The 21,344-nt window shown below is 42.9% G+C and overlaps 1 protein-coding gene across 1 annotated transcript in view; it reads left to right on the top strand.

The window, feature by feature from the left end:
* The first annotated feature begins 8,199 nt into the window (after nt 1-8,199).
* The window catches only part of LOC115140176 (single-stranded DNA-binding protein 2), a 130,064-nt gene continuing 116,919 nt past the window's right edge, over nt 8,200-21,344 (top strand). Inside the window, exon 1 of the mRNA XM_029678355.2 lies at nt 8,200-8,562. Coding sequence (XP_029534215.1) covers nt 8,507-8,562 — 56 coding nt within the window. The 5' untranslated portion in view covers nt 8,200-8,506. The remainder of the gene's footprint in view (nt 8,563-21,344) is intronic.

The following is a 21,344-nucleotide window of genomic DNA, read 5'->3' as shown; positions in this document are numbered from 1 at the left end:
GCCGAGGTAACTCTGATGAACTTATCCTCTGCAGCCGAGAACTTGATGAACTTATCCTCTGCAGCCGAGGTAACTCTGATGAACTTATCCTCTGCAGCAGCGAGGTAACTCTGATGAACTTATCCTCTGCAGCCGAGGTAACTCTGATGAACTTATCCTCTGCAGCCGAGGTAACTCTGATGAACTTATCCTCTGCAGCCGAGGTAACTCTGATGAACTTATCCTCTGCAGCCGAGGTAACTCTGATGAACTTATCCTCTGCAGCCGAGGTAACTCTGATGAACTTATCCTCTGCAGCCGAGGTAACTCTGATGAACTTATCCTCTGCAGCCGAGGTAACTCTGATGAACTTATCCTCTGCAGCCGAGGTAACTCTGATGAACTTATCCTCTGCAGCCGAGGTAACTCTGATGAACTTATCCTCTGCAGCCGAGGTAACTCTGATGAACTTATATTCTGCAGCCGAGGTAACTCTGATGAACTTATCCTCTGCAGCCGAGGTAACTCTGATGAACTTATCCTCTGCAGCCGAGGTAACTCTGATGAACTTATCCTCTGCAGCCGAGGTAACTCTGATGAACTTATATTCTGAACTTATCCCTCTGCAGCCGAGGTAACTCTGATGAACTTATCCTCTGCAGCCGAGGTAACTCTGATGAACTTATCCTCTGCAGCCGAGGTAACTCTGATGAACTTATCCTCTGCAGCCGAGGTAACTCTGATGAACTTATCCTCTGATGAACAGCCTCTGCAGCCGAGGTAACTCTGATGAACTTATCCTCTGCAGCCGAGGTAACTCTGATGAACTTATATTCTGCAGCTGCAGGTAACTCTGATGAACTTATCCTCTGCAGCCGAGGTAACTCTGATGAACTTATCCTCTGCAGCCGAGGTAACTCTGATGAACTTATCCTCTGCAGCCGAGGTAACTCTGATGAACTTATATTCTGCAGCCGAGGTAACTCTGATGAACTTATCCTCTGCAGCCGAGGTAACTCTGATGAACTTATATTCTGCAGCCGAGGTAACTCTGATGAACTTATATTCTGCAGCCGAGGTAACTCTGATGAACTTATCCTCTGCAGCCGAGGTAACTCTGATGAACTTATCCTCTGCAGCCGAGGTAACTCTGATGAACTTATATTCTGCAGCCGAGGTAACTCTGATGAACTTATATTCTGCAGCCGAGGTAACTCTGATGAACTTATCCTCTGCAGCCGAGGTAACTCTGATGAACTTATCCTCTGCAGCCGAGGTAACTCTGATGAACTTATCCTCTGCAGCCGAGGTAACTCTGATGAACTTATCCTCTGCAGCCGAGGTAACTCTGATGAACTTATCCTCTGCAGCCGAGGTAACTCTGGGTCTTCCTTTCCTGTGGCGGTCCTCATGAGAGACAGGTAACTCTGATGAACTTATCCTCTGCAGCCGAGGGAACTCTGGGTCTTCCTTTCCTGTGGCGGTCCTCATGAGAGACAGCTAACTCTGATGAACTTATCCTCTGCAGCAGAGGTAACTCTGGGTCTTCCTTTCCTGTGGCGGTCCTCATGAGAGCCAGTTTCATCATACCGCTTGATGTTTTTTGCGACTGCACTTGAAGAAACTTTCAAAGTTCTTAATATGTTACGCATTGACGGACCTTCATGTCTTAAAGTAATGATGGACTGTTTTTTTATTTTTTTATTTGAGCTGTTCGAGCCATATAATGGACTTGGTCTTTTACCCAATAGGGATATCTACTGTATACCACCCCTACCTTGTCACAACACAACTGATTGGCTCAAACGGACTAAGAAGGAAAGAAATTCCACAAGGCATACCTGTTAATTGAAATGAATTCCAGGTGACTACCTCATGAAGTTGTTAGAGAGAATGCCAAGAGTGTGCAAAGCTGTCATCAAGGCAAAGGGTTTCTACTTTGAAGAATCTCAAATATGAAATATATTTACTACATGATTCCATATGTGTTATTTCATAGTTTTGATGTCTTGACTATTATTCTACAATGCAGAGAATAGTAAAAATAAAGAAAAACACTTGAATGAGTAGGTAGGTGTGTCCAAACCTTTGACTGGTACTGTATACCTTAAAACAATGGGCTCACAATGGGCCTCGGGATCTCGTCATGGTATTTCTGTACATTCAAATTGCCATTGATAAAATGCAATTGTGTTCGTTGTCGGTAGCTTATGCCTGTCCATACCATAACCCCACCGCCACCATGGGGCACTCTGTTCACAATGTTGACATCAGCAAACCGCTCGCCCACACCACGCCATACACGTGTTCTGCGGTTGTGAGGCTGGTTGGACGTACTGCCAAATTCTCTAAAATGACGTTGGAGGTGGCTTATGGTAGAGAAATTAACATTCAATTCTCTGGCAACAGCTCTGGTGGACATGCCTGCAGTCAGAATGCCAATTGCACGCTACCTCAAAACTTGAGACGTCTGTGACAATGTGTTGTGCAACAAAACTGCACATTTTAGTGGCATTTTATTGTCCCCAGCACAAGGGCACCTGTGTAATGATCATGCTGTTTATTCAGCTTCTTTCACAGGAGGTTGGTGGCACCTTAATTGGGGAGAATGGGCTCGTGGTAATGGCTGGAGTGGAATTAGTGGAAAAGTATCAAATACATCAAACACATGATTTCCATGTGCTTGATGCCATTCCTTAATTCCGTTCCGGCCATTATTATGAGCCATTCCCCTCAGCAGCCTCCTGTGGCTTCTTGATATGCCACACCTGTCAGGTGGATGGATTATCTTGGCAAAGGAGAAATGCTCACTAACAGGGAATTAAACAAATTTGTGCATTTGAGAGAAATAAGGTTTTTGTGCGTATGGAAAACTTCTGGGATCTTTTATTTCAGCTCATGAAACATGGGACCAACACTTTACATGTTTCATTTATATCTTCGTTCAGTGTAATTGGGAAGTTTTTTTTAGGAAAGCCTTTAAAAATGTTCATGCAAACAGCTCATGATGACTGAACTGCGCATCGCAAATAGCCTATTAACCAAGATTAAGTACCAAACGTTTTCAATGCCTGGTTTGAATACCCTTTGTTGCCTTAGTTAGCATTTACTGATAGATATCATAAATTGAAAAGTCTTTCCTACCTACCGGCTACCAATGTCATTCTCTGTGAGCTGCTCCATGTAACAACCAGTTGAGAACTGTGTGCTCTTGCTGCCTGCAGATGATATTCTGCTGAAACTAAGATATTGTGCTGTACCCATGTGAATATATTTCACAAGCTTTGCATTTGTGTTGGCTACTTTGTGCATGATTTCTCTATTGTATTACATCATTCATAAGTTGTGTACCTCCACTACACTACTTTGATACGCATCAGTATGGATTAAGAAGTGAATATAGGCCATGCCCACTAAAAACAAAGTGGGTATAGGGCGTATACCTGTGTATACCCTCCACTACACCATTGGCCCTTTTATAAAAATGGCACTCTCCTACTGTACATGAGTGCGCTGGTATTACGGTTGCTGTCCTTTCAGCATCAAGAGCCTGTCACACACTGAAGACCTATGTCCAATAGGTTCACCACTGTAGTAACCTGTCACACACTGAAGACCTAGGTCCAATAGGTTCACCACTGTAGTAACCTGTCACACACTGAAGACCTAGGTCCAATAGGTTCACCACTGTAGTAACCTGTCACACACTGAAGACCTAGGTCCAATAGGTTCACCACTGTAGTAACCTGTCACACACTGAAGACCGAGGTCCAATAGGTTCACCACTGTAGTAACCTGTCACACACTGAAGACTGAGGTCCAATAGGTTCGCCACTGTAGTAACCTGTCACACACTGAAGACCGAGGTCCAATAGGTTCACCACTGTAGTAGCCTGTCACACACTGAAGACCTAGGTCCAATAGGTTCACCACTGTAGTAACCTGTCACACACTGAAGACCTAGGTCCAATAGGTTCACCACTGTAGTAACCTGTCACACACTGAAGACCGAGGTCCAATAGGTTCACCACTGTAGTAACCTGTCACACACTGAAGACCTAGGTCCAATAGGTTCACCACTGTAGTAACCTGTCACACACTGAAGACCGAGGTCCAATAGGTTCACCACTGTAGTAACCTGTCACACACTGAAGACCTAGGTCCAATAGGTTCACCACTGTAGTAACCTGTCACACACTGAAGACCTAGGTCCAATAGGTTCACCACTGCGCAAACATGTCTATAATAGATAGAAAGATGGTTACAATTTCCAACTGTCTCCCCTTATTAATAGTGAGCGAATAACTTTCCAACAATTTCCCCCACTCTTCCATACCACCAAGTAAAGAAAATTTGGACAAAGTTTGAGGATATTTTGCAGTAAAAGTAAAGGACAGTAATATTATGAGTAAAATTGGAATCCCAGGTTTCAATAGGCGATAAGATATGAATGTTTCAAGAAAGGAGTGTATATATTTGTCCTGGCGAAGCTCTTTTATGTGCTGACTGAATGGAAGCTTATAATTGAGTTTTTTACTCCGCTGGTCTCTGCTGGTCTCGGGAGGAAATTACGAGTCCTCACTGTCGGAGAAAAAAAATGTATGTATCAGACACAGACAAGACTGAGGCACTCAATGTGTGGTCTCGAGACCGAACTCGAGACCGGTCTCGAAGAGCCTACTACAACACTGCTTCATGGTAATGTATCCTGAATAGGTACACAAAGGTAGAAATATGCAATGTCCTTCTTTTGCATATTTGGGTATTATTCTACACACGGGCTATTATTGTCATAAGCTCTGCTTCCAAACAAGACTACATTTGTTTGGTCCGTACCAGACCAAATATGAACCAATCATAGACATCTATGTTTCACAAGTTTGGAAATCCCAGTACAGCACAGTATAGTACAGTACATTAGAGTAGAGTAAAGTAGATATACTCCATACAGTACAGTACAATACAATACATTATACTGTACTCTACTCTAGTGTGCTCTACTCTACTGCAATCTACTGTACAGTACTGTACTCTAATGTTCTTTATTTTACTGTACTGTTGTCTACTGTGGTCTACTGTACTGTGCTGTCTGAACTTGTGAAACAGACGTCTATGCTTGGTTCAGATTTGGTCCGGCCAGGGTGGACTGACTGAATTTCAACAACGTTTCAAGGGCCATGGACGTCAGGAGTCGGGCAGGGCTCAGTGGGTGATGATGCTGGCTACAGTAAATGGAAAGAGGGTAGGTGGTAGGTGTCAGTAAGAGCTGGGAGAGGTGACATCAACTGGAGAGAGAGAGGCAGAGAGAGAGAGGGAGAGTGAGGGGTGGTCCAGACTGTTTTCACAGTCTTGCTTTGACCACCAGATGACAGAAAGATTTTTTTTAAAGTTATGAGCTGAACATAACAGTATGCTAATTGTGGGGAGGACAGCAGCAGGTGACCTAACTGTGGTTTGTGACTACTATTATTTCCCATTGTAGCCAATTCAAATCAAAAATCGAATCAAATTGTATTTGTCTCATGCGCGGAATACAACAGGTAGACCTGACTTTGAAACGCTGACTTACAAGCCCTTAAACAACAATGCAGTTTGAAGAAAACACGTTTAAGAAAATATTTACTAAATAACTAAAGTGAAAAAAAGAAAAGAAAAGTCACACAATAAAATCACAATAATGAGGCTATATACAAATGCTACCAGTACCGAGTCAATGTGCAGGGGTACAGGTTAGTCGAGTTAGTCGAGGTAATTTGTACATGTAGGTAGGGGTAAAGTGTATTGCAGTAATTCCGTTACCGATTTGGTAAGAGAATTACGAGTTTTAATCACTTAATAATTAATAAACAAACACTATAACTAATTGTTAGGTCTATGTTTATTGTTACTTCTGTGTAGTTTCATTATCCTCCCTCCTCATGAGGGAGAGAAATTAGAAAATATCTTCAAGATATGTGGGTTTTTGGCACAAGGAAATGTTTCTTAAACTTATAGAAGGCAAATAACAAAATACTGTTAGTGTTGATATTAGTTGGAAGGGGGCTTTACTTCAACATTATTGTATATATACATTATTCTTGAAAAATGTATATATTCCTTAATTTCTCAAAAATATAGACTCAGCTTTCATTTGACACCCAAGTTTACATGCTCCTATGAACTTCACATTTGGTGCTCATGGCCCCTTTTACATGAAAATGCCCATAAGTGCTTTACCATTGGCACAAGCATACCCTTTACTCATGCCTTAAATATTGTGAACTATTGCTGTCTATTCTCCAAATACGTCTTTATATAATATGAACTCCACACTCCCCTTCTCCTTTTCCCTAACGCCTCCTATCCTCCTCTCTATCTTCTCAAACACACTGTTGTCGCCTGTGATTCGTTGTCATGGCGATGGGCCCCCAAGGGGCTCATCCCAAAACTGAAAGTTCTGCTAGTCTGAAATAGAACCACTGTCTCTCTCCTGGGGGATGAGGTTCACTAGATACAGAGACTGAGGGAGGGAGGGAGGGGGAGGGAGAGAGAGAGAGAGAGAGAGAGACACAGAGGCTGCAGAGAGGAGGGGCACAGAGAGAGAGAGAGAGAGAGAGAGAGAGAGAGAGAGAGAGAGAGAGAGAGAGAGAGAGGAGGGGGGAGGATACAGAGAGAGAGAGAGGGGAGAAGAGAGGAGAGCGAGAGAGAGGGGAGAGGAGAGAGGAGAGAGAGAGAGGGGTACAGAGAGAGAGAGAGAGGGTGCAGAGAGAGAGAGAGAGAGGGAGAGAGAGAGAGAGAGAGGGGGAGAGAGAGAGAGAGATGGGTGCAGAAAGAAAGAGAGAGAGAGGGTGCAGAGAGAGGACAGATAGAGTCAGACAGTGTGCATCCATTCCAACTGGGTCACATCGCTGGAGCATTACATAAGGGTAAACACTGCTGCCCTGTGCTGTGCCCTTGATAACACACATTCATACACACAAACACAAAGGCACAGATACAGGTGCACACACACACATACTCACACACAAACACAAGAGGAGGAGTCCTTCTCCAGAGTCTACCCATTGGGATGCAGCACTTCATATTTTTCAGTTATGTACAGTACAGTACTAGGTCCAAATTTGCAGAGGCATTGAATCGAAAGCCATCTCTGTCTCTCAGTGGATTTACAATCATTTCACCATGACAGTGAAGTGAACCCTGGATGTCAGCTTGCGGTCAGCATGACTTAGCGTTTCATCTCTTCCAAGGTATATAGGCTACATACTACAATACATAGGTTTCAGACCGGATAGCTCATTTGACTTTAGAGCCTCTACAGTAGGATCCGTGCTGTCTAAATCCCAGATAGAGATAGTAATATGTGTATTACGCAACTCCATTGATAGCCAACTGATGAGAGGGGACATATGAACAAATACCTCTGGGATCGTTTCTTTTCACACCATTTCTGTTGCTCCCAGTTACAATAATTCACAAGGTGTCGACTTGAAGCATCTGAGAATGCGCAGTGATCTGTGCTATTGCCTTTCATGGATTGAACTGAAAACAAGACAGACATGAGATGAGTAGCCCACCAAGTTGGATTATTCAAATTATTCAGCTATTGAGAGAATAATGCATTTCATTGTTAGTCTTGTTAGTTTGGTTCACACATGCTTTTCTCCATGAGGAGGGGAGTCAACAGCAGGACAGAATGTTGTCTATCTCTAACCACTGACCCTGTGTTTGCCCCTCTCTTCCCATTCTACACCCATTCTCAAGTTCAACATTGGCTATGTAATAGACCCATAATTCCAGCTCATATTTGTGAGGGTTGTTTGCGCAATGCGCTGTCTGTGCGTCGGTAGAGGGTGTGATTGTCTATAAAAGGAACAGCCAGTTGTTTAAAATCCTATTTTGACGGTTTCAAATCCCCCCCTTGCACTGAGGGAGGAGAATGGAGGGAGGTAGTGTGGATGTGTGTGTGTGTGTCTGTATGTTTGTGTGTGTGTGTAGAGTGTGTATGAGAAAGAGAGAAAGAGAGAGAGAGAGAGAGAGTAGAGAGTGTGCATGCTTGAGTTCTTCTCTCTCTCTGTGTGTGTGTGTGTGTGTGTGTGTGTGTGTGTGTGTGTGTGTGTGTGTGTGTGTGTGTGTGTGTGTGTGTGTGTGTGTGTGTGTGTGTGTGTGTGTGTGTGTGTGTGTGTGTCTGTCTGTCTGTCTGTAAGGGTGCCTGAGTTTGTGCTTCTCTGTGTGTAAATGTTCATGTGTGTGAGCCAGGGAGAGCCAGGCAGCACCTTTCCAACACACACACAGCCAAGGCAGGCAGGAGGAGAGAGAAGCAAAGAGAGAGAGAGAGTGAGAGAGGCAGAGAAAGAGATGGGGGTATTTGGAAGGGCGTGGCTAGCCAACTGTCAGTCACTGGCGGTTACCACAGAAAATGGGCGTGCTCAAACACCGGGACAGCCAATGGTAAGCGACGCTGCTTGTGTCACCATGGTGACGGGGCTGTACCCAGGGAGGTTGTGATGGGTTGACAGGTGCGTGACAATCGGAGCTCTCTGCAAGCATGTACGCCAAAGGCAAGAGTAACAACGTGCCGTCCGACAGCCAAGCCAGAGAAAAGTAAGTTTTATTCATGTGGGAGGGGGAGAGGGGGGGACCGCGGCAATGGGGAAAGTTCATGAGCGTCCGGGGCAGTCACACAAGAAGCTGATATTGTAGAAGAGAGACATTGCAAGACTCAGAAGAGTCATGGATGGTGCTTTGCTAGGCGTATTGGCAGACTTTCTAAAAGTTGACCATGTACATTTCTTGATAAATTGATTACAATAGAAAATGGTGAAATAGAATATATGCATGATGCTTGCCGACGTACATGGCCGTGGTTCTTAGAGGCACATCTTTTGACACCAATGCTTATCGTTCTACAGTTTGTCAGTTCAGCCTTGGCTATGCAAAAACATTATAGGCTACTGGCTGTAGAGGTAGGAGTTGTAAAGAATAGCCTACGGTTTGTCCATGTTCAGTGGAGCTTTACGCACGCTTTCATGCCCACGTCGTGCATATTGTTGTCATTGGAAGTTATCTTTGCATTAGGTTGACAAGCAGGCAATACTATCGTTGTTAGTTCCATCAACCCATTGCATGCTACCTCGCAACACGCAGTATCCGACACACTGGACACAGAAGTCTGTCCAATAGCCAGCATAATGTGCAGCCGGTATCTGTAATCATTATTATTAGGCTATCATTACCATTACCAAACCTTTTACTTGCATAGTGCACCCTACTGGTCAAGTTGCTTAAACAATAAGCGTTTGTACATTTTAGGAAAACATATCACTAATATGCTACTGGGTTATAATGCATGCACGTTGAAACCGATGTGTTCTTGTTGAGCAAATAGTTATCTCGTTGTCGCCGGTGCCCGGTGGCTTGTCTACGGTCACTTAGGCAAAAAAATATATAATTTCAAAAATCATGTTATGCAAAGACCTACAGTAGCCTCCGAATAATGTCTGAGGAATGTCTCCCGTTGAGTGATCACAGAGACGTGTCTGAAGACAAACCCATTTCCTGCGAGACAGACAGGAGAACTTGGTGAGGTCTACATTGTTGTTGTCGCATAAGTTATGTAATATTCTGCTTCACGAAAACACCGGACACACTCTTATATCAACGCATTCATGTAGGTCTATTCTAGGCTTTCTTCTAAGTGTTCATAAACGTCATGTTGGAAATGTAGTTTAATGTGAGCCAGTTTGCTCTAGTAGGAAAATAATCCTGCATTAATTAACAGGACATTTTAATTATGTTGATTATACTTCATGGGAATTTTTGTAGGGGTTGTTACATTTGTCGTAAGTGAAAATCAAGTCTGAAATTTCAATTTGGAAATGACAAACTTCAGAAGCATTTTTAAACCTCAAATACACTATAATTGCAGGGATCTTCTCATGCAAGATGGTGATCAAATTAAGATCTTACACCTGTATATAAGGCTGTGTTTACACAGGCAGCCCAATTCTGAACTTTTTCCACTAATTGGTCTTTTCACTAATCAGATCAGCTCTGAAAATATATGATGTGATTGGTCAAAAGACCAATTAGTGGAAAAGATATGATGTGATTGGTCAAAAGACCAATTAGTGGAAAAGATATGATGTGATTGGTCAAAAGACCAATTAGTGGAAAAGATGTGATTGGTCAAAAGACCAATTAGTGGAAAAGATATGATGTGATTGGTCAAAAGACCAATTAGTGGAAAAGATATGTGCAATATGTGCCTGTGTTTGCAACTGACCCCACACTTTTCCACACGTTTTTATTCTTCTGAATTGTCTTAGATATGTTTGAAGACTTTCTTAGTTTTGACGGCTTAAGCCTGTAACGACAGTGACTGAAAGCTTGAAACTGCTAATCGCCAACATCTGGGCTTGTGTGCCTGCGTGTGTGTATGTGTAAGGGAGAGGTGTGTGAGAGAGATGCACATGTAACCTATTCTACACATTATTTCATTAATTTATGTTAATGGTTTAATTTTGGGCTAATACATGATTGCCAAAAATGTGGGTAAATGAAATATATTTCGGAGGCTAGTCTATAGAACAGTAATAGTTAGTCTACAGTATATTTCGGAGGCTAGTCTATAGAACAGTAATAGTTAGTCTACAGTATATTTCGGAGGCTAGTCTATAGAACAGTAATAGTTAGTCTACAGTATATTTCGGAGGCTAGTCTATAGAACAGTAATAGTTAGTCTACAGTATATTTCGGAGGCTAGTCTATAGAACAGTAATAGTTAGTCTACAGTATATTTCGGAGGCTAGTCTATAGAACAGTAATAGTTAGCCTACAGTGCTCAGAATGTTCACACCTGCTCTGGAAGTCACCGTGGTGTTACAGGTTCTCAGGGAAAGTAACCATCGGTTATGTTGGTCGCGGATGAAAACAGTCTGTTTCGTCTGATAAGATTAACCCACCAAAGTTCATAGCAGTAGACTATTTCTCACTTCAATACCATTCATTCATTTCTGTCTGCAGTAGGATGTCCGGACACATCCGCAGAGTCCCAGGTTTCATTGAGGAATCCTGAGAGCGGTCAGCAACAACACAAAGGGATGGATGGCACTGTACCCCGTAGCTCTATCTCTGCCTTACCTTGTCATTGAGAGAGAGAGAGAGAGAGAGAGAGAGAGAGAGAGAGAGAGAGAGAGAGAGAGAGAGAGAGAGAGAGAGAGAGAGAGAGAGAGAGAGAGAGAGAGAGAGAGAGAGAGAGGGAGGGAGGAGGGAGGGAGGGAGGGGGAGGGAGGGAGAGAGAGAGAGAGAGAGAGAGATTCCTCATAGGGCTTCCTCTAGATAGGCCTGGACAAGACAAAGTTGTTGATAAATTGTGTGTGTTGGTAAGCTAGTCTGAATCGTACTAGATGTATGATTGTCCATGGTTTACCTATGGTACAGTACAGCCTAGCTCTCCTGGGACCTCATTAAACTACTGTACACACACATACATGTGTTAAATATAAGTGTGAAATACGTGTTCTTGTGAAAAATGCATACAGATTTCTTACATCTTGGAAATTGTTTGTTTACCTGTTCGAACTACGAACAGAACTTAACATGGAAAGAAAGTATCATGTGAACGAGAGATATAGGACAAGGGAGAGGAAGATATGAACTGTAAAAGAGGAGAATAAAGAGGATAAGAGAGGATGAGAAGAAGAATGGACAGAAGAGAGGGAATTGCATGTTTTGTAGCACACAGTCCTACTGATCAGTGGGGTGTCGCTGTATCTGACACACAGTTCAGTCAGTACCGTCTTCTCTTCAGTTGTTTCTCATTTTTGCTACACAGCAGGAATCAGAGGGAGAGAGAAATAGAGAGCAACAGATGCAGGAAGAGAGAGAGCGAGGGACTGGGGGAATTTACTGGCTCATTAGTTTACAGCAGGGGTGTTGAACTCATTTTCCCCCGGGGGCCGCATTCGGTCTTCAATGATGTCCGGAAGGCCGCACTGAAAATGTGTTATATTTCCTAGTCCTCTAGTCACCTTATTTAGAATTTGGTACAGTAATTATTAGAGAGCTGGACAGTCAAGAAACTGCATGAATATTGGGAAATAAATGTATCCATTAATATATACAGTTGAAGTCAGAAGTTTACATACACCTTAGCCAAATACATTTAAACTCAGTTTTTCACAATTCCTGACATTTATTCAGAGTAAAAATTCCCTGTTTTTGGTCAGTTAGGATCACCTCATTATTTCAAGAATGTGAAATGTCAGAATAATAGTAGAGAGAATTATTTCTTTCTGCTTTTATTTCTTTCCTCACATTCCCAGTGCGTCAACGTTTACATACACTCAATTAGTATTTGGTAGCATTGCCTTTAAATTGTTTAACTTGGGTCAAATGTTTCAGGTAGCCTTCCACAAGCTTCCCATAATAAGTTGGGTGATTTTTTGCCCATTCCTCCTGACAGAGCTGGTGTAACTGAATCAGGTTTGTAGGCCTCCTTGCTGGCATGCACTTTTTCAGTTTTGCCCACACATTTTCTATAGGATTGAGGTCAGGGCTTTGTGATGGCCACTCCAATACCGTGACTTCGTTGTCCTTAAGCCATTTTGCCACAACTTTGAAAGTATGCTTGGGGTCAATGTCCATTTGGAAGACCCATTTGCGACCAAGCTTTAACTTCCTGACTGATGTCTTGAGGATGTTGCTTCAATATATCCACATAATTCTCCTGCCTCATGACGCCATCTATTATGTGAAGTGCACCAGTCCTTCCTGCAGCAAAGCACCCCTACAACATGATGCTGCCACCCACGTGCTTCATGGTTGGGATGGTGTTCTTCGGCTTGCAAGTGTCCCCCTTTTCCTCCAAACATAACAATGGTCATTATTGCCAAACAGTTATATTTTTTGTTTCATCAGATCAGAGGACATTTCTCCAAAAAGTACGATCTTTGTCCCGATGTGCAGTTGCAACACCGTAGTCTGGCTTTTTTTATGGCGGTTTTGGAGCAGTGGCTTCTTCCTTGCTGAGCGGCCTTTCAGTTTATGTCGATATAGGGCTTGTTTTACTGTGGATATAGATACTTTTGTACCTGTTTCCTCCAGCATGTTCACAAGGTCCTTTGCTGTTGTTCTGGGATTGATTTGCACTTTTCGCACCAAAGTAGGTTCATTTCTAGGAGACAGAACGTGTTTCCTTCCTGAGCGATATGATGCCTGCGTGGTTCCATGGTGTTTATACTTGCGTACTATTGTTTGTACAGATGAATGTGATACTTCAGGCGTTTGGAAATTGATCCCGAAGAAGGAACCAGACTTGTCGAGGTCTAAAAAAAGAAATCTGAGGTCTTGGCTGATTTCTTTTGATTTTCCCATGATGTCAAGCAAATAGGCATTGAGTTTGAAGGTAGGCCTTGAAATACATCCACAGGTACACCTCCAATTGACTCAAATTATGTCAATTAGCCTAGAAGCTTATAAAGCCATGACATAGTTTTCTGGAATTTTCCAAGCTGTTTAAAGGCACAGTCTACTTAGTGTATGTAAACTTCTGACCCACTGGAATTGTGATACAGTGAAATCATTTCTGTAAACAATTGTTGGAAAAATGACTTGTGTCATGCACAAAGTAGATGTCCTAACCGACTTGCCAGAACTATAGTTTGTTAACAAGAAATTTGTGGAGTGGTTGAAAAACGAGTTTCAATGACTCCGACCTAAGTGTATGTAAACTTCCAACTTCAACTGTATATATTTTTTACTCAAACCATCCGTGGGCCAGATTGGACCCCCTTCGGCCTTTGGGCCATATGTTTGACACGTCTAATTTACAGTGTTGTAGTATTGACCTACAAATGACTCCCTACAGAGACAGGGTCCTGGTGTCTAGAAGATGTAGCATGTGTATCACTGTGAAGATGTGTGTCTAATACACCTACATGTCTCTGTGCTGAACTTTTGATGAATGTTGTTGTTCTCACTACTGGGGTCATGCTAGATGAAGTGGGAGTAATGTCTGGTTTTCTCCACCCCTCTCTCTCTCTTTCTCTGTCTCTCTCCCCCTCTATCTGTCTCTCTTCCCCCCCTCTCTCTATGCCTGATGTAATGACAAGTGACAGCACAGCACCACTGAACTGTACAAAAACTGTTCTGAGAGGACAAACCAGGGTCAAGTGCACTTCTTAGTGCCTGTTTCAGAAAGTTTCAACATGTCTTGAAATGTTCACGTCAGTTCAGTATGAAAAAGTTTGTATTTATATTTGTATTTGTTAAGGATCCCCATTAGCTGCTGCCATAGCAGCAGCTACTCTTCCTGGGGTCCAACTAAATTAAGACAGTTTATACAATTTTAAAACATTACAATACATTCACAGATTTCACAACACACTGTGTGCCATCAGGCCTCGACTCCACCACTACCACATACAGTGGGGAGAACAAGTATTTGATACACTGCCGATTTTGCAGATTTTCCTACTTACAAAGCATGTAGAGGTCTGTAATTTTTATCATAGGTACACTTCAACAGTGAGAGATGGAATCTAAAACAAAAATCCAGAAAATCACAGTGTATAATTTTCAAGTAATTAATTTGCATTTTATTGCATGACATAAGTATTTGATCACCTACCAACCAGTAAGAGTTCCGGCTCTCACAGACCTGTTAGTTTCTCTTTAAGAAGCCCTCCTGTTCTCCACTCATTACCTGTATTAACTGCACCTGTTTGAACTCGTTACCTGTATAAAAGACACCTGTCCACACACTCAATCAAACAGACTCCAACCTCTCCACAATGGCCAAGACCAGAGAGCTGTGTAAGGACATTAGGGATAAAATTGTAGACCTGCACAAGGCTGGGATGGGCTACAGGACAATAGGCAAGCAGCTTGGTGAGAAGGCAACAACTGTTGGCGCAATTACTAGAAAATGGAAGAAGTTCAAGATGATGGTCATCACCCTCGGTCTGGGGCTCCATGCAAGATCTCACCTCGTGGGGCATCAATGATCATGAGGAAGGTGAGGGATCATCCCAGAACTACACGGCAGGACCTGGTCAATGACCTGAAGAGAGCTGGGACCACATTCTCAAAGAAAACCATTAGTAACACACTACGCCGTCATGGATTAAAATCCTGCAGCGCACGCAAGGGCCCCCTGCTCAAGCCAGCGCATGTCCAGGACCGTCTGAAGTTTGCCAATGACCATCTGGATGATCCAGAGGAGGAATGGGAGAAGGTCATGTGGTCTGATGAGACAGAAATAGAGCTTTTTGGTCTAAACTCCACTTGCCGTGTTTGGAGGAAGAAGATTGATGAGTACAACGCCAAGAACACCATCCCAACCGTGAAGCATGGAGGTGGAAACATCATTATTTGGGGATCCTTTTCTGCAAAGGGGACAGGACGACTGCACCGTATTGAGGGGAGGATGGATGGGGCCAAGTATCGCGAGATCTTGGCCAAAAACCTCCGTCCCTCAGTAAGAGCATTGAAGATGGGTCATGGCTGGGTCTTACAGCATGACAACGACCCGAAACACACAGCCAGGGCAACTAAGGAGTGGCTCCGTAAGAAGCATCTCGAGGTCCTGGAGTGGCCTAGCCAGTCTCCAGACCTGAACCCAATAGAAAATCTTTGGAGGGAGCTGAAAGTCCGTATTGCCCAGCGACAGCCCCGAAACCTGAAGGATCTGGAGAAGGTCTGTATGGAGGAGTGGGCCAAAATCCCTGCTGCAGTGTGTGCAAACCTGGTCAAGAACTACAGAAAACGTATGATCTCTGTAATTGCAAACAAAGGTTTCTGTACCAAATATTAAGTTCTGCTTTTCTGATGTATCAAATACTTATGTCATGCAATAAAATGCAAATGAATTACTTAAAAATCATACATGCAAAATCGGCAGTGTATCAAATACTTGTTCTTCCCACTGTATCTACAGTTCTAAATCCATGTGTAAGTATAGTGCGTATGTTATCGTGTGTGTGTGTATGCATGTGTCTGTGCCAATGTTTGTGTTGCTTCACAGTCCCCGCTGTTCCATAAGGTGTTTTTTTATTGTTTTTTAAAATCTAATTTTACTGCTTGCGTCAGTTACTTGATGTGGAATAGACTTCCATGTAGTCATGGCTCTATGTAGTAATGTGTGCCTCCCATAGTCTGTTCTGGACTCGGGGACTGTGAAGAGACCTCTTGTGGCATGTCTTGTGGGGTATGCATGAGTGTCCAAGCTGTGTGCCAGTAGTTTTAGCAGACAACTTGTGCATTCATAAATAAAAGTAGTGATGAAGTCAATCTCTCCTCCACTTTGAGCCAGGAGAGATTGACATGCATATTATTAATATTAGCTCTCTGTGTACATCCAAGGGCCAGCCATGCTTCCCTGTTCTGAGCCAATTGCAAAAAGTCATTTTTTTGTGGCAACCTACCACACGACTGAACAGTAGTCAAGGTGCGACAAAACTAGACCCTGTAGGACCTGCCTTGTTGATAGTGTTGTTAAGGCACAGCATCACTTTATTATAGACAGACTTCTCCCCATCTTAGCTACTACTGCATCAATATGTTTTGACCATGACAGTTTACAATCTAGTGTTACTCCAAGCAGTTAATCATCTCAACTTGCTCAATTTCCACATTATTTATTACAAGATTTAGTTGAGGTTTAGGGTTTAGTGAGTGTTTTGTTCCAATACAATGCTTTTAGTAAAAAAAATATTTAGGGCTAACTTATTCCTTGCCACCCACTCTGAAACTAACTGCAGCTCTTTGTTGAGTGTTGCAGTCATTTCAGTCGCTGTAGTCGCTGATGTGTATAGTGTTGAGTCATCCACATACATAGAAACTCTGACTTTACTCAAAGTCAGTGGCATGTCATTTGTAAAACATTGAAAAAAAACAAGGGGCCTATGCAGCTACCCTGGGGAATTCCTGATTTTAACTGGATTATATTTGATAGGCTTCCATTAAAGAACACCCTCTGTGTTCTGTTAGACAAGTAACTCTTTATCCACATTATAGCAGGGGGTGTAAAGCCATAACACATACGTTTTTTCAGCAGCAGACTATGATCATTAATGTCAAAAGCTGCACTGAAGTCTATCAAGACAGCCCCCACAATAATTTGATCATCAATTTCTCTCAGACAATCATCAGTTATTTGTGTAAGTGCTGTGCTTGTTGAGTGTCCTTCTCTATAAGCATGCTGAAATTCTGTTGTCAATTTGTTTACTGTAAAATAGCATTGTATCTGGTCAAACACATTTTTTTCCAGAAGTTTACTAAGGGTTGGTAGCAGGCTGATTGGTCGGCTATTTGAGCCTGTAAGAGGGCTTTACTATTCTTGGGTAGCGGAATTACTTTAGTTTCCCTCCAGGCCTGAGGGCACACGCTCTCTAGTAGGCTTAAATTGAAGATTTGGCAAATAGGAGTGGCGAAACCTATTATTATCCTCTGTAATTTTCCATCTAGATTATCAGACCCCGATGGCTTGTCATTGTTGATAGACAACAATACTTTTTTCACCTCTTCCACACTGACTTTACGGAATTCAAATGTACAATTCTTGTCTTTCATAATTTGGTCCAATATACTTGGTTGTGTAGTGTCAGCGTTTATTGCTGGCATGTCATCCCTAAGTTTGCTTATCTTGCCAATGAAAAGGTAATTAAAGTAGTTTGCGATATCAATGGGCTTTGTGATGACTGAGCCATCTGATTCAATGAATGAAGGCGCGAATTGGCTTTAATTTTTTTTTTTTTTTTAAGGTGCCACAAAGCTTTTTTACTTTCATTCTTTATATAATTTATCTTTGTTTCATTGTGTAGTTTATTTGTCTTTTTATTTAGTTTAGTCACATTATTTCTTAATTTGCAGTACGTTTGTCAATCAGTTGGGCTGCTCAACTTAATTTGCCATACCTTTTACCTCATCCCTCTCAACCATACAATTTTTCAATTCCTCATCAATCCATGGGGATTTAACAGTTTTTACAGTCATTTTTTAAAAGGGTGTTTGCTTATTAGTAACTGTAATAAATAGTTTCATAAATGCGTCAAGTGCAGCGTCTGGTTGCTCCTCATTACACACCACAGACCAGCAGCGTCTGGTTGCTCCTCATTACACACCACAGACCAGCAGCGTCTGGTTGCTCCTCATTACACACCACAGACCAGCAAATATTATTTACATCATCAACATATGAATCACTACAAAACTTCTTGTATGACCTCTTATACACTATATTAGGCTCAGCCTTTGGAACTTTGGTTTTCCTAGATATGGCTATTATATTGTGATCACTACATCCTATGGATTTGGATATTGCTTTAAAGCAGATATCACATACATTATCAACCATTTCACACATATTATCCAGATACTGACTGTTAGCACTTGGTGGTCTATAGCTGCTTCCCACAAGAATGGGCTTTAGGTGATGCAGGTGAACCTGTAGCCATATTACTTCAACAGTTATTTAAAATTAGATTGCCTCTAAGCTTTACAGGAATGTGGTTCTGAATATAGACCGCAACACCGCCTCCGTTGACATTTCTGTCTTTTCGGTAGATGTTATAACCATGTATTGCTACCACTGTATCATTAAAGGTATTGTCTAAGTGAGTTTCAGAGATAGTCAGAATATGAATGTCATCTGTTACAAGCAAGTTATTGACTTCATGGACCTTGTTTCTTAGGCTACAAATGTTAATATGGTCTATTTTTAGCACTTTTCTGGGTTGCTTGATTGTTTTGAATGCTTTACTGGGAAGCTTATCAGAGGTAGACTTACTCATGTTATTTACATTGGAGCTGATAGTGCAGGGTGAGCTGCATAAAGTGGTCTTCTAACTATTGCACACCGCCTCAGTGCTAACAGTGTAACTGGTTTATAGGCTTATGATTACTGCTTACAATAGCTGGAGGATAAACAGATGTATTCGGTGCAATTAGGGGTACATAAATTAAATTACTTACATTGTGTTTGCCAATGCCCCTAAGATCATGTACATTTGATGCAGCATAATGACGACTCATTGTCACAATGGTACGGATTAACTGAGCTGGTCTTGGATCATTTACCAGTCATTGCTTCAACACAGCCTTGAAATGCGTGGACAGAGTCCAGGAACCAAGATGATTTGGATAGACTCTGTCATTCCTGTAGAGTATCTTCTGTTTCCAGAAGGTGTCAAAGTTATCAATAATAGTGACTCCAGCAGAGCTACAGTAGTATTTTAGCCAGATGTGTAATACCAGCAGTCTGCTGAATCTTTCACACCCGCGGCCCAACGATGGTACTGGATCTGAAATTATTGGCTGTTTTTTTAGAGTCTTTTAATGCTAAAGTCAGTTCTTTCAAATCCATTTTCAAATGTTCCGAGCTAGCCCTCCTGATGTCGTTTGACCCCACATGGACTACGACAATGTCAGCTCCCGGCATCTGTGGTAGAACAGTCGGAAGCAGCCTTGTTATGTCCTGTACTCATGCTCCTGGGTAGCACAGGGTTTTTGCCTTGGGGACCGAGATATTTCTCATCATAGAGCTGCCTATGAGGACAGCTGGTGTGGTTGAATGGGCCGGTCTCTCAGGCAGCCTCACGGTCTGGTGAGACTGGGAGCTCCGAGGATCTGAACCTGAGGATGAAGTCGAGGATGAAGATGCAGGTACCTCCGGATCCGATCTTGATTGGGAAGCCACCATGGACGAAGGCACCGGAACCTCTGGATCCAGGGAGGCAAAGCTGTTTCTGGTCTGTGTCAGTTCCGGGCTCAACATCTCCATGGAGACCCCCGTTGCCAGAGGACGCCTTCTTCGCTTTCCATAGTGAGTGACGTATCTCTATGGCAGGTTGGTTGGGTCGAGATCAGATCCGTTCTCCAGGGAACGGGGAGGCCCTTTCGGGGATGGAACCCTTTCTAACATCGGCCAGTCGGCTGTGGAGAGCCGACATGGCGGCAAAACTTCCACTAGACCAGAGCGGCGTCTGGCTACTGGGGTGGAAGAAAATGAAAAAGTAGGTGGGCGTGGGTTCCCCAGTAGCTTATGTAGGTTTGCTACTTGCTTGCTAAGAGTATCTACGTATCTACTTCGCTCCTGTAGTCCTCCGCAAGCAAGCAGTTGCTACATTGAAAATCAACGCGGTCCACAATGTCCCGGAACAAAGCAGTAAACGCAGCTCCTGCAACGTTGGAAATGTTCAATAGCGACCTCCATTTGAGACCGCCGAGCCAGCAACTGCCGGGCTTTCGCGTCTCTCCCGGCTTATCTGGCAGGATTCCGGGACAGATAGCAACGCTCACAGCAATTTAGCCCAACAGAGCCGCAGGATTCTAAATAAAATACAAGTATAATAAAACACTGTCAGCTTTTAAACCAAGGTCTTTAGTTTAGGTGTCAGTGTTCGACAGGTTTCAGTTTGAATATGTTTGCTCCTGTCCGGTGTCTGTCCGGTTATAAACCAAGTATTCTTCCTTTGAAAACAAAAGAATGCAATTGAAACACTCCTCCCTCGGTACACTGTTACCTTCCCTTAGTATAATTTGCTTAGGGAAGAGTTTTCCTTGGTTGAATTCAGCTGCTGTTGATCAGAGCGTCATGGCACTTGTATGATGTAGAATTATGATTGAAATGTAACTGTCGTTAAAGCTGTATCCATGCTTGCTGGCTATCTTAATGTTGCTTGTTTAGCTTATTTGTGCTTGACTGAGTGACTGAAGTTTCGCTTGGTGAATCAGACCGGTGCTTGTTCCATTAATCTGAAAACCTCTGCAGACTAGCGTGCAAACAAATTAAAAAAATAAGCATAGCTGCGGGAAAATTGTTCTTGCATGTGCTATAGCTCTATAACGGTCTGCTAATACAGGGCTACTTTTGTTTATTAAAACTTTATTTTAATTCAGATATTTCACGGGGTACTGCAGCACCCTCAGCACCCCTACTTCCCGCTGCTATGTAAATATGTAGGCTACTCACTGTCTCTGGATCCTCGCCTTGTCGCATTGTTACACACACACACGCACACACACACACACACACACACACACACACACACACACACACACACACACACACACACACACAGTTTCTTACCATCTCCTGGCTTAGACACAGGCACGTGAGACACCTCCTGCTCCTGGCAGGAACCAGCCGACACAGCATCGCACCTGACTGAGGCGGAGCAGTGCATGCTGGGAGTGTTTATTCTCTCTTACAGAGCCAGTTCTTCTGGCTGCCACAGGCTGCACTGAAACATCACAATATGCCACAGGAGCTGCTCAGTGTACCTGGAGGATCCTTACTGTAGATACTGATTTAGCTACGTAGTCTCCTGCTGGCTGCCACTTACCTGTCTCTGACAATAAGTCACAGGACAGAACTGCACTGA

Source organism: Oncorhynchus nerka, linkage group LG13 (assembly GCF_034236695.1).
Source record: "Oncorhynchus nerka isolate Pitt River linkage group LG13, Oner_Uvic_2.0, whole genome shotgun sequence".
NCBI classification, from domain to species: domain Eukaryota; kingdom Metazoa; phylum Chordata; class Actinopteri; order Salmoniformes; family Salmonidae; genus Oncorhynchus; species Oncorhynchus nerka.
Note: the sequence above shows the minus strand (reverse complement) of the source record. Positions and strands in the feature narration are given on the sequence as shown.